The following is a 14,623-nucleotide window of genomic DNA, read 5'->3' as shown; positions in this document are numbered from 1 at the left end:
GGTTCCCCCCTAAGAGAATTAGTACAATTTGAATTGGATTCTGATATATTGCCATAAGCCTAATCATTATTTCCTTAATGTGAGATCCTTGAATACATACCTAGGGTTTATTTGGTAAGGGGGTTAGGTAAGTCTGAGAAATACTTTTTATCCTTTTCTTAGAGATTGATAACATATGTTATTAAAGATTGATTTAAAAAAAAGTTTAACCTGGCATTTTCCAAACTTAGCTAAATCATGAGGTTCCCTTTCCCCCATTTTACATATTAAATTTTATGTGTTTGAATTTTACATATTTTACAGTTTATTTAACCCAGGCATATATGTATATATATATAAATATATATATTTTTAAATTTTTTATTAAGGTATGATTGATATACACTCTTATGAAGGTTTCACATGAAAAACAATGTGGTTACTACATTTACCCATATTATCAAGTCTCCACCCATACCCCAATGCAGTCACTGTCAGGCATATGTGTATTTTTTAAATTGAAGTATTGTTGATATACAATGTTATGTTGGTTTCAAATATACAACACTGTGGTTCAACAGTTAACCAATATTATTAAATCCTCACTCCTTCTAGTGTGGTTACTGTCTGACAACGTAGAAAGATGTTACAAAATCATTGACTGTATTCTCCATGCTATACTGCCATCCCTATGATCAACTTATTTTGTGATTGCGAATTATTGTGCCCCTTTATTCCCCTCACGCTCCCTATCCCGACGACAGCCCCTCCCCCTTGGCAACCACTAGTCACTTCTCAGTGTCTGTGAGTGAGTCTACTGCTGTTCTGTTGCTTCTGTTTTGCTTTGTTTTTATATTCTAAAACTAAGTGAAATCATATGGTATTTGTCTTTCTCTGCTTGGCATATTTCACTGAACATAATACCCTCTAGATCCATCCATGTTGTTTAACTTAGGCATTTTTTAATATACTCATTTATTAAAATTTTTTAATGTAGATATAATTTACATACTATAAAATTCACCATTTTAAACTATACAGTTTTAGTGGTGTTTAGTATATTCATAAGAATGTGCAACCATTGCCACTTTATACTTGCCACATTTTATATTCTGTCAGCACACAAAAAAATCCCATACTAATTGGCAGTCACTCTCCATCTCCCCATTGCTCCAGCCCCTGGCAATCAGTAATCTACTTTCTATCCCTGGATTTGCCTATCTGGACATTTCATATAAATGAAATTATGCAATGTGTGACCTTTTGTGTCTGGCTGCTTTCTCTTACCATGTTTTTAAGGTTCATCTTTGTTGTAGCCTCTATCAGCACTTCACCCAATTTTTATGACTGAATAATATTCCGTTGTATGGATGTCCCACATTTTATTTATCCACTCATCAGTCGATGAACTTTTGGATTGTTAGCTTTTTTCTTTTTTGGCTATAATGCATACTGCTGCTATGAACATTCTTGTACAAGTGTTTGTGTGAACAGATGTGTTATTTCTCTAAGGTACATATCTAGAGGTGGTTGCTGGGTCTGTGGTCTGTGTTTAAGGTTCTGAGGAGCTGCTAACCTGTCTTTTTAATACTCTACCACCAATGCAGGAGGGTTCTGATTTCTCTACATCCTTGCCAGCACAAGTTAGTTTCTGTTTAAATTTTTTTTTATTATAGCCATACTACTGGGTATGAAGTGGTGGTTTCAATGTTGTTTTGATTTACATCCCATAATGACTAATGGTGTTGAGTATCTTTTTATGAACTTATTGGCCATTTGTATATCTCTAGAGAAATATCTGTTTAAATCCTTTGCCCATTTTAAAATGGAGTTATTTCTCTTTTTATCACATTTCATCTACTTCTGTTTTCTGAAACTCCAAAAGAGCATAGTACAGAATTCTGATGGTAAAGGAAAAGTCCCTAGTGTAGAAGTACTGAAACCCTAGTACATGTTTAGTCCCCATCTTTTCCTGTTAGTTCGTTCATAGTGATCATCGTATGATTACTAATTATTAGTTGAGTGATAAAGTGAACCTTCTACAATTTCAGAAGGTTTATAAGTTAACAACATAAAGCATTTGTTCCAGGGTGATCAGGACCCATGATTTTTGCTGTCATTTTACTTTTCCGTTTGCCCCAAGCATTTAGTGAGAAGTGGATTTCATTTTAAGTAGATTTTTGCCTTTTTGTGTCATCATTTTCACTGCTCGAGTGGAAGAATACATTTCTATACCTGTCCAAATGCATATTATTTCCTTTAACAAGCTTTCGTGTGCTCAGTATTTGAAAACATAATGATTAATTTTTAAAAACCTTTGACCTATTGATTTCACAGGTAATTTCTGAACTTGAATTTAAAGTTCCTGAATTTTTCTGCTAATTTTATTTTAAAAGTTTGGGTCAAATCACTTTAAACATCCTACAAGTACTTAAATGATTTCAGCCTCTTAAATACTTAAATGACTTCCTATTGAATGCTAATTTTAACTTTTTTTTACAGTAAAAATATACATAAAATTTACCATTTTAGTCATATTTAAGTATAGAGTTTTTTGGCATTAAGTACATTAATGCTGTTGTGCATCCATCGCCACCATCCATCTCCAGAACTTTTTCCTCATTTTAATACTGAAACTCTGTACTTATTAAGTAATAACTACTCACTTCCTCCTTTCCTCAAACCCTAGAAATCACTATTCAACTTTTTATCCCCATGGCATTTGAGTATTCTAGATACATCAGATAAACAGAATTATATAATATTTGTCCTTTTATTCTCACTTATTTCACTTAATGTCTTTAAGATTCACCCATGTTGTAGCATGTGTCAAAATATCCCTTTTGAAAGCTGCATAATATTCTATTGTATGTATATAACCCATTTTGTATATCCATTCATCTGTTGGTGGACATTTTGGGTTGTTTTCACCTTTCAGCTGTTGTGAATAATGCTGCTATGGACCACGGTGTACAAATATCTGTCTGAGTCCCTGGTTTTAGTTATTTTGTGTATGTACCCAGAAGTGGAATTATTGGGTCAAGTGTTAATTTTATGTTTAGGTTTTTACTTTTTACCATCTTTGCTTTGAACTTGGTTCAATCTTTGTGATCCTTTATTGTTAGGCCCCATTTATTTTATATCTGTGAGTGTGTGTTAAAACAAATCTATAGTGGCTCTTTCATGCAGTTGTATTCTGAAAGTGTTCATGTTACTCCCTAGAAGTACCTATAATTTGTCTATTTAAAAATATACTACTGTAAGTATAGAGCACATTTTGTCTGCTAGATCAGAACCTCCATTAGCTCTTTGCAACCCCTACTGTCAGTATTGCCTTAGACATCTGGTAGCAATGTATAGAAAAAAACAGATGAAGTAGTTGTAAATCCTGTTTACCTTTCTTAAGCTTGTCATAAAGTGGCCTGCCCTTCTTCATTACCACCTCCAAGGGAGGTAACATCTGAGTTTTGCATAAACTTGGCTGAGTGACAGAGGGAAGGCTGTTTGGTGGCTCCGAAGCCCATGTTCTTTCTGTTATGCAGTTACCTTACCTTTTGTTGTGAAAGCAGTCTTATTAAAGAATAGATTCTACTTACCTATAATTTAGATTTGGTGAGAAATGTCCCATTTTAGTTCTTGTGCAGAATTGGCCATAGATCTTAGAAGGGTGAAATTGACATTCTCCATAAATTTCTAAGGGAACTCTTCAAGTATGCAGCTAACATACATGGTGGATCCTTGAACAGCATGTGTCTGTTTACATGTGGATTTTTGTCAATAGATACATTGGAAAGTTTTTGGAGATTTGTGGCAATTAAAAAAAATAACATTTCTGTAGCTTACTTTGTTGTAAGAATAGAGTATGTAGTACATGTAACATACGAAATATGTGTTAACCCCGACATTTAGGTTATCATTATGGTTTCCAGTCAATAGCAGGCTACGAATAGTTAAATTTTGGGGGAGTTAAAAGCTGCTTTTTGGGATTTTTTACTGTGCAGAGGGTCAGCAACCCAACCCCTATGTTATTCAAGTTAACTATACATGGAAATGAAAATTCCTACACATTGTTATGGCTTTCTTAAAAAAAGGTTTGAAAATTTTCCCCAGAAAAATGGTACTTGTAATTTAAAAATGCATTTTCTACCTGCTGAAGCATAGCTTAACCTTGAAGTTATTTTCTATAAAATACAAACTGTAGTAAGAAAGTGGTGTCCACTTATAGTCTGAGGGGTAAAGAAGGTGGAGTATAGGTGTTTTAAAGATAAAGGCCAATGTAAAATTCATATAAGAAGACTAATTGCTCTGATCATGTCAGTGTTTAGAGCTTGAGGTTGGTAAATTGCAGTTTGATTTGCAGTTTTTACTACTAAAAGGCCAGTCAAGTAGACTGGGAAATTGCCAAAATTGGGGTGGTGGAATAAGTCAGCAGCCTGCTGTGACCTTGGCAGGGACAGCAAATTACTCCCTCCTGCATGCTTCCTTCCCTTTCAGCATTGTGTTTCTGTCTCCCTCAACTAGATGGTGAACTTCTCCAGGGCAGAGATGTTACACCTTACTCTGTATTTTCAGCACCCAGCATGCTGACCTTTTCAACGCTGGCTGAGTGTCCTTTTCGTGTGAGACGTGGGTGCAAGTATAGCAACAGGAGGGAGTGACTACTGCAGTTACCGGGAGCCAGGATCTGAATCAGAGTTAGGATGTGGCCAAGAACAGAGGAAGCCACTGCAAGACAAAAACCAGAAAGAAGATTTTTAAGTTTCATGTGGTACATCAAACTATTTCCTGGTCTCATTTCCTATATTTTGGCCCATGGCCTGTATTCTTTTGTTTATTTAGCAGACACTAAGGCATGGAAGTTGTGGGTGACAAAAGCATGTTATTTTAATATAGTAGTAAAGCCACAAGAGAGTATAAAAGATGGAATGGGAGAATCTTCACTGCAGGTCATATTTTAGCTGGATAAGAAAGGCGGGAGATACCTCCTGCCAAGCAGACAGTCTGAAGGGAGGCTTAGTGGAGTGCAGCAGAGTCCCGGAATGCAGGGAGATAAGACACAGTGGTACGTGGGGGCAAGTCCTGGTAAGAAAGGTGGGCCTGACTGGGAGGAGCCTTATTTCTAGTTTTGCCTTGCTTTCCCTCTCTGTTCTCTTTGTGCTAGTCTGGTAATGGGGAGCCAGTGGAGGATTTTACACAGCAGAATGACATGATCAGAAAGGTGTTTGAAAGCAGATTGATAGTCACATAACAATGTAGAAGATGAATGATAGGGTAGATTCTGGAGGCAGGTAAATGGATTTGGGGCATCAGCAGTACGCCAGCAAGCGGTGAAGAGTTCTTATTGTGTGATGCACTTACAGGAAGTCTCCAGGATAGATTATCAGAGAGACAGGGTTTACGTCAGTGGTTGGCAGGAGCTGGGGGAGGGGGCAACGTGGAGCAACTGCTGTGGGGATGGTGTTTCTTTTTGGGGTTGTGAAAATGTCCTGGAAGTAGTAGTAGTGGTTGCGTAACCCTGTGAATGTACTAAATGCCACTGACTTGTATACTTTTAAGTGGTGAATTTGATGGCATGTGAATTACAGAGCAATTTAAAGAGAGAGATGAAGAGTTCCTGAAACAAGCAGAAACAGTAAGAAAGGCCAAGATGGGTCTGAGAGAAACTTGGTGGTAAAGAATTGACAGTCCTGGAGACTAAATATTGGCAAGTCCAAAATGAAACTGAGAGTGGTAATAAAGTTTCTAATTTGTATGATTGAATTGATAGGGAAATAAATTCTGGGAAAGCAGGTTTGGAGAGACATATAATGAGTTGTGTGAAATGTTTTGAGTGTGTAATCAAGGCAGGCAGTTAGAGGTAAAGGCCCAGATTTCAGGAGAAACTCTGTGACCGGGAAAGGCGTGTATAGGCACTGACTGGGGAAGTTAGACTGCTAAGAGTCATATCTCAACCCCCTACACCCCTTGGCAGGTAATGTCCCAATTGCTTCTTCTCCTCAAAACTCATGTTGAGGTGGTGGTGGTTATTGTTGTTTTTAAATAAAGCCAAATTTTTATGTGACTTTGCAGGCAGAGGCCAGGCTGGCAGCAAAGCGGGCTGCCCGGGCAGAAGCAAGAGATATACGCATGAGGGAGCTGGAACGACAGCAAAAAGAGGTAGGTAATTTGGGGGAATAACCCTGATTTTGTTCTAGTCTCAAAAAAATCAGTACTTGGCTAGTTTACTTCTGAAATCTGGTTCCCTTTGAAACACTGAGAATAGTATAACCTGATGTATGTGTTCTATTTTTATTTTATTTTACTTTTTAATTGAAGTATATTGATATACAATCTTATATTGGTTTCAAGCATACAACACAGTGGCTCAACAGTTACCCATATTATTAAATCTTTTTCCCCACTAGTGCGGTTACTGTCTGTCACTGGTGTATTTTAACAGTCCGTTCTGTGTCAGCACATTAAATGTGATATTTGTTTTAAATTGTTAAACAGCAAGCACTTACATAGCTCTTACTATGTGCACATTGTTATAAGCTCTTAATGGTGCTCTAAGTGCTTTACTTATATTAGCTTAAGTAGGTTTAGAGATGACAAAGGGATTTACTATAGACTACATGTCCTAGAATTTCAATTACATACATTATGCTATCTACATAGTAAAACACTGAAGTCATTCAACCTTATGGTTTTTAAGCATATTTAATAATGGAGGAAAATATTTGTGTAAGAGAAAAAAAGCAACTATAAGACTGGTAGGACTCTACTTTTGTGTTACAAAAGCTAGTATATATAGGGTCAAAAACTACTAGGAAGAAGTGATTACTATCAATACTTTGTGATGGAATTGTGATTGGTTTTGTTTTCTATAGTTCATAAGTCTCAATATGCTTTTATCAGAAAGAAAAGCAAAAAAAATTCTTTTTTAAAAATAGGCATATAGAGACTGAACTATTTAAAATGAAACAGTTTTTTCTTATGCTTTCCTTCCAACATTAGCCTGGCTCTGCAAATTCCCATAAAAACTATTTCCGATACTGTATGGTTTGAAGGGGAAAAAGCTTGCAGGGTAGTGTTAAACACTTCATTTTTATATTGGTGGTGGGTCTTCTAAGTTGGTTAAGGGAAGGATATAGATTCCATATTATCACAGCTCAACACCAAAACCATAAACAGCTGGTAATGTTGCTAATTTTTTAACTTCATGTATTGTTCAAATACTGAATGTACTCTTGGCTTGAAATGGAAATGTTCCAACGCATTGTCTTTTATACTCCTAAAATTACAGTAAATTATAAGGAGATAATTATTAAATATATGTGCTATTTATGGTCCTCTAAACTACCAAAAACCGTATGTCTATTATTGAACATTTTTAGCTTAGTAATTTTCTGTATTTGAATGTGTAACTTTGATTCAGCGATCAGTGCTCTTCAGGGCAAATGTATATGATTAAGACTTTTTGGGGGAATGCAGTATGTCAGAAACTGTTCAGTTTATGAAACTTTTGCATTTGTAGCACTCTCATTATTCCTTCGATCGGAAATGGGGACAGATTCAGAAGTGGCTGGTAGGCCAGGATTGCCTGTCCTGCATGTTGTGATCTGCTGCTGAAATAGTGCAATCTTAAAGTAAAACATTGACTAATAGTTTGCAAAGTAGGAGTGTTTGGCATGTTTGAACCTAAAGGTCAGAGCATGTCTCCTCTGTAGTGGACCAAATGTGTACTTGGAGTCCAACCATTTTCTGTTGTAGCAAGTCTGTATCCTCGTCTCATGAATGCTCCAGACCAAGAAAGACTGAGTGAATGAGTGTTTTCTTTCTGTGGGTTTGCTCTTCTCTCCCTCAGTTTGTCTCTCTCTCCTTTTCTCCCTCATTCCCTTTCTCCCCATCTCCCAATCTCCTCTCCCCACACCTGCCCTTCCCTCCTTCCTTCTCTCTCTTTTTTAAAACACTAAGTCAGCAGGTGAGAGATGACCCAAGACATTCTTTTATCTCCTCTGAAAATTATTTATTTTTTTAGTTCTCTCAGTTCCTTTTCAAGTCTTCTATCACCACTCCCAAATTTGTTAACTAACAGTAGAGTATTTGTGTGAATTACTCCTGAATTTGAACTTTTTTTTTAGTGGTGATAAGTGCCCACCTGTCCAGGGTTTTTTTTAACTTGGTGTATGAATAGGGTTGGGGATTAGGGCAAGACGCCTTCAAATCTCACGCAGTTTTGAAGATATGCATATTTTCATGTGAAATGCCCATGGGTATTTCGTCATTAGATTCACAAAGGAGTCTGTGATCCCTGCTGAGTTAAGAACCACTGCCTGTTTGTTGCTGAACAGGCTACTTTCATAAGCAAATCCCTTCAAAAGCGCATTTTAAGGCACAACCAGAATTAAAATATTTATGACTATGTAGACCGCAAATGTAAAACTTTATCAGTCTTCTCATTGTATGTTTTAGAAAAGAGAGAACAAAGATGATTGGTTACTTAAAATTAAGTATTCCTCATGTATGTGTTACTTTGGAGTGGAATCTGTCCTTTCTTGTTACTAAAGCTAGCCTAGTTAGTTTTATTCTGCACATAACTGTGTTAATATTACTGATGGTGCATTAAGAATGTCTTGTGTGGGAATAAAAGAAACCACTTTTACTTTCAGATTTTCCATGGAAATATTAATTTAATTTCTTCTTTTAATTTTGTATTATACTTCTAAAATTAATTACCTAAGGTTTCAATATCTCAGAGTAGACCAGAACATTCAGTAAGAAAAAAAGCATGTATTAAAAGTCTAATGTTTGATTCCTATAATCTAAGGTGTCTTGCCAATGGGTTTCGACCCTGGACAAGTTCACTGTGGATTCAGTGTGACCAAAGAAATGACAGTAGAACGTTCTTGGGGTGAAAGGGTTATACCCAACTTTATTTCCACAGTGGCAGGTCAATCACTAGAATCCTGTTCACTCAGAGTGAGTCTGCATGTAGCAAGCCATTCTCTGCCTCTGGGCTTCTCTGCCCACACTGCTGTCCTCTGGGCCTCTGTTCTCGGTGCTGCCACTACTCCAGCCTCTGCTCTGCTCTCCTGCAGCCTTGCAGCCTTGAAGCCCTGCCATCATGTCACCCAGAGCACTGGGCAGAGCTCTTTATATAGAGTCTATAGAAATGTATTGCCCATACGTGTGTAGTGAGCTAGCCAGCCAGGGCCAGGTGAGAATCCTAGCCACAGGAACTTTCATTTTATCCACATAAGGCCATCAGGATAAATACATTTTTTGTTTCTGTGAAATGTGTGCAGTTCAGGCCATGAGTATGCTAGATTTTTGTGGAAAGGGGAGCAGTTTGTGCTGGAGGCTTAAAATGAAGGTGGTGACTAGCCCAAGTCCTGAATTATAGCCAGGACCTGGACATGCAGAGAAGATGCAGTTAGTTTCAGAGGCAGTAATTGCCACTCTAACCTCTTCTGACACTTGCTTTTACTCCTTTCAAATTTCCTCTCACTTCTTACCCTTTGTCCATCTCATTGCATTCTGTTTGCCAGCCTATAGTAGAAGTTGGCAGGTGAGAGTCACAAAGTTAAATATAAATTACTCGTAAATTCATAATAAAATAAATAATGTATGTACAAACAGTAGGATTGTCAGCTATAGAAGGCAGAATCTTTCCTATTAACCATTTCTCCTAATTTTAATGCTCTTTTTGTGGGGGGATGCTGGAAAGTGAATAGGGAAAGCAAGGGGGTGAGGTTCAAGGGTGCGGCTAACTGGTGTGTGCTGGATGCTAACACTGTGCTAGTGCTTGCACACACATTTTCATTTCACATTATAAGACAGACACCATTACCTACATGTTTCAGACAAGGGGATAAAGAATTGGCAGAGAAAACAACTTGCTTGTAATTGGCAGAGCTAGAATTTTAAGGTATGAGAGAACACTGCATCGGCTGATGGGTTACAAGGTGAAGGACCAAGAAGAAAGGTCTATGTCTTTCTGGGTTCCAGATAGTCTTAGTTTAGCCAATAATGCTGTTTTTAAGGGGATGTCTCAATCAGTAGCATGTTGGTGACCTGAAAGAGTAAATGCAGTTTCTGAATTTCCTAATTCAAAACTGAAGGAATGGCTCAAGCCTCTATTTGAATATTATTTGTTGACGAAGAAGATGGCAGTCGTATTCAAGGGGTTGTGGAGTTTTTTTTTGTTCTGTTTTTTTCTTTTTTTTTTAATATTTATTTTTTTTATTAAGTTATGAATGATATACACTCTTATGAAGGTTTCACATGAAAAAAAACAATGTGGTTACTACATTTACCCATACTATCAAGTCCCCACCCATACCCCAATGCAGTCACTGTCCATCAATGTAGTAAGATGCCACAGATACACTATGTGCCTTCTCTGTGCTACACTGTTCTCTCCGTGATCCTGCACACCATGTGTACTGAACATAATACCCCTCAATCCCCTTCTCCCTCCTTCTCTACCCACTCTCCCAGACCCCTCCCCTTTGGTAATCACTAGTCCCTTCTTGGAGTCTCTGAGTCTGCTGCTATTTTGTTCCTTCAGTTTTGCTTCATTGTTATACTCCTCAAATGAGGGAAATCATTTGGCATTTGTCTTTCTCCGCCTGGCTTATTTCACTGAGCATAATGTCCTCCAGCTCCATCCATGTTGTTGCAAATGGTAGGATTTGTTTCTTTCTTATGGCTGAATAGTATTCTGTTGTGTATATGTACCACCTCTTCCTTCATCTACTGATGGACACTTAGGTTGCTTCCATATCTTGGCTATTGTAAAAAGTGCTGCAGTAAACATAGGGGTGCATATGTCTTTTTGAATCTGAGAAGTTTATTCTTTGGGTAAATTTCAAGGAGTGAGATTCCCGGGTCAAATGGTATTTCTATTTTTAGTTTTTTGAGGAACCTCCATATTGCTTTCCACAATGGTTGAACTAGCTTACATTCCCACCAGCAGTGTAGGAGGGTACCCCTTTCTCCACATCCTCACCAGCATTTGTTGTTCTTAGTCTTTTCGATGCTGGCCATCCTTACTGGTGTGAGGTGATATCTCATTGTGGTTTTAATTTACATTTGCCTGATGATTAGTGATGTGGAGCATCTTTTCATGTGTCTGTTGGCCATCTGAATTTCTTCTGTGGAGAACTGTCTCTTCATATCCTCTGTCCTATTGTTAGTAGGGTTATTTGCTTTCTGTGTGTTAAGGCGTGTAAGTTCTTTATGTATTTTGAATGTTAACCCCTTGTTGGATATGTCATTTACAAATATATTCTCCCATACTGTAGGATGCCTTTTTGTTCTGTTGATGGTGTCCTTTGCTGTGCAGAAACTTTTTAGTTTGATGTATTCCCACGAGTTATTTTTTGCTTTTGTTTTCCTTGCTCAAGGAGATGCGTTCAGGAAGAAGTTGCTCATGCTTATATTCAGGAGATGTTTGCCTGTGTTGTCTTCTAAGAGTTTCATGACTTACATTCATGACTTAATCCATTTTGAGTTTACTTTTGTGTATGGGGTTAAACAATAATCCAGTTTTCATTCTCTTGCATGTAGCTGTCCAGTTTTGCCAACACCAGCTGTTGAAGAGGCTGTCATTTCCCTGCTATATGTCCATAGCTCCTATATCGTACATTAATTGACCATATATGCTTGGGTTTATATCTGGGCTCTCTAGTCTGTTCCATTGGTCCATGGGTCTGTTCTCGTGCCAGTACCAAATTGTCTTGATTACTGTGGCTTTGTGGTAAAGCTTGAAGTTGGGGAACGTAATGCCACCAGCTTTATTCTTCCTTCTCAGAATTGCTTTGGCTATTCGAGGTCTTTTGTGGTTCCATATGAATTTTAGAACGATATTCTCTAGTTCATTGAAGAATGCTATTGGTATTTTGATAGGAATTGCATTGAATCTATAGATTGCTTTAGGCAGGATGGCCATTTTGACAATATTAATTCTTCCTATGCATTAGGATGGGATGAGTTTCCATTTACTGGTATCTTTTTTAATTTCTCTTAAGAGTGTCTTGTCTTGTAGTTTTCAGGGTATAGGTCTTTCACTTCCTTGGATAGGTTTATTCCTAGGTATTTTATTCTTTTTGATGCAACTGTGAATGGAATTGTTTTCCTGATTTCTCTCTCTGCTAGTTCATTGTTAGTGTATAGTAATGCCACAGATTTCTGTGTATTAGTTTTGTATCCTGCAACTTTGCTGATTTCAGATATTAGTTCTAGTAGTTTTGGAGTGGATTCTTTAGGGTTTTTTATGTACAATATCATGTCATCTGCAAACAGGGACAGTTTAACTTCTTTCTTGCCAATCTGAATGGCTTGTATTTCTTTGTGTTGTCTGATTGCCGTGGCTAGAACCTCCAGTACTATGTTGAATAGAAGTGGGGAAAGTGGGCATCCCTGTCTTGTTCCCAAAATTAAAGGAAAAGCTTTCAGCTTCTCGCTGTTAAGTATGATGTTGGCTGTGTGTTTGTCATATATATCCTTTATCATGTTGAGGTACTTGCCCTCTATACCCATTTTGTTGAGAGTTTTTATCATGAATGGATGTTGAATGTTGTCAGATGCTTTTTCAGCATCTATGGACATGATCATGTGGATTCTGTCCTTCTTGTTAATGTGGTGGATGATGTTGATGGATTTTCTAATGTTGTGCCATCCTTGCATCCCTGGAATGAATCCTACTTGATCATGATGAATGATCTTTTTGATGTATTTTTGAATTCGGTTTGCTAATATTTTGTTGAGTATCTTTGCATCTATGTTCATCAGGGATATTGGTCTGTAATTTTCTTTTTTGGTGGTGTGTTTGCCTGGTTTTGGTATTAGAGTGATGCTGGCCTCATAGAATGAGTTTGGAAGTATTCCCTCTTCTACTCTTTGGAAAACTTTAAGGAAGATGTGTATTAGGTGTTCACTAAATGTTTGATGAAATTCAGCGGTGAAGCCATCTAGTACAAGAGTTTTGTTCTTAGGTAGTTTTTTGATTACCAGTTCAGTTTTGTTGCTAGTAATTGGTCTGTTCAGATTTTCTGTTTCTTCCTTGATCAGCCTTGGAAGGTTGTATTTTTATAGAAAGTTGTCCATTTCTTCCAGGTTGTCCAGTTTGTTAGCATATAATTTTTCATAATATTCTCTAATAATTCTTTGTATTTCTGTGGTGTCCATAGTGATTTTTCCTTTCTCATTTCTGATTCTGTTTATGTGTGTAGACTCTCTTTTTTTCTTGTTAAGTCTGGCTAGGGGTTTATCTATTTGTTTATTTTCTCGAAGAACCAGCTCTTGCTTTCATTGATTCTATTGTTTTATTCTTCTCAATTTTATTTATTTCTGCTCTAATCTTTATTATGTCCCTCCTACTGACTTTGGGTCTCATTTGTTCTTCCTTTCCTAGTTTCATTAATTGTGAGTTTAGACTGCTTATATGGGATTGTTCTTCTTCCCTGAGGTAGACCTGGATTGCTACTTTCCTCTTAGCATGGCCTTGGCTGCATCCCACAGATTTTGTGGTGTTGAATTATTGTTGTCATTTTTCTCCATATATTGCTTGATCTCTGTTTTTATTTGGTCATTGATCCATTGGTTATTTAGGACCATGTTATGAAGCCTCCATGTGTTTGTGGGATTTTTCATTTTCTTTGCGTAGTTTATTTTTAGTTTCATACCTTTGTGATCTGAGAAACTGGATGGTACAATTTCAATCTTTTTTTATTTACTGAGGCTCTTCTTGTGGCCTAGTATATGATCTATTATTGAAAATGTTCCATGTGCACTTGAGAAGAATATGTATCCTGCTGCTTTTGGGTGTAGAGTTCTGTAGATGTCTGTTAGACCCATCTGTTCTAATGTGTTGTTCAGTGCCTCTGTGTCCTTACTTATTTTCTGTTTGGTTGATCTGTCCTTCAGAGTGGCATTGCATTCTATTTCCCCTTTTAATTCAGTTAGTATTTGTATCACATATATAGGTGCTCCTGTGTTGGGAGCATAGATATTTATAATGGTTATATCTTCTTGTTGGATTGACCCTGTTCTCATTATGTAATGTCCTTCTTTGTCTCTTGTGGCTTTGTTTGTTTTGTAGTCTATTTTGTCTGATAAAAGTACTACAACTCCTGCTTTTTTCTCTCTATTAGTTGCATGAAATATCTTTTTCCATCCCTTCACTTTTAGTCTGTGTATATCTTTGGGTTTAAAGTGAGTCTCTTGTAGGCAGCATATAGATGGGTCTTGTTTTTTTATCCATTCAGTGACTCTGTGTCTTTTGATTGGTGCATTCAGTCCCTTTACATTTAGGGTGATTATCGGTAGGTATGTACTTATTGCCATTGCAGACTTTAGATTTGTGGTTACCAAAGGATCAAGGTTAACTTCCTTACTATCAAGGACTCTAACTTAACTCACTTAATATGCTATTAAAAACACAGTTTAAGGGTTCTTTCTTTTTCTCCTCCTTTTTCTTCCTCCTCCATTCTTTATGTATTTGGTATCATATTTTGTACTCTTTGTCTATCCCTTGATTGACTTTGGGGATAGTTAATTTAATTTTGCATTTGCTTAGTAATTAGCTGTTCTACTTTCTTTGCAGTGGTTTTATTTCCTCTGGTGACAGCTATTAAACCTTAGGGACACTTCCGTCTAT

General features: G+C 37.1%; 1 protein-coding gene across 41 annotated transcripts in view; it reads left to right on the top strand.

Moving 5' to 3' along the window:
• The window catches only part of LRRFIP2 (LRR binding FLII interacting protein 2), a 143,919-nt gene that overhangs the window by 54,731 nt on the left and 74,565 nt on the right, over positions 1–14,623 (top strand). For 25 of the 41 annotated variants that reach the window (XM_037014024.2, XM_073223658.1, XM_073223642.1 and 22 more), the window contains 2 exons: positions 6,049–6,135; positions 7,496–7,546. In XM_037014024.2, the coding sequence (XP_036869919.2) occupies positions 6,106–6,135; positions 7,496–7,546 (81 nt within the window). In that variant the 5' untranslated portion in view covers positions 6,049–6,105. Of the gene's footprint in view, positions 1–4,551; positions 4,748–6,048; positions 6,136–7,495; positions 7,547–14,623 lie in introns of all 41 variants that reach the window. The other 16 variants (XM_037014026.2, XM_073223653.1, XM_037014034.2 and 13 more) reach the window with 3 other exon arrangements.

This window comes from Manis javanica, chromosome 15 (genome assembly GCF_040802235.1).
Source record: "Manis javanica isolate MJ-LG chromosome 15, MJ_LKY, whole genome shotgun sequence".
Taxonomy (NCBI): Eukaryota; Metazoa; Chordata; class Mammalia; order Pholidota; family Manidae; genus Manis; species Manis javanica.
This window is presented reverse-complemented; position numbering and strand designations above follow the sequence as displayed.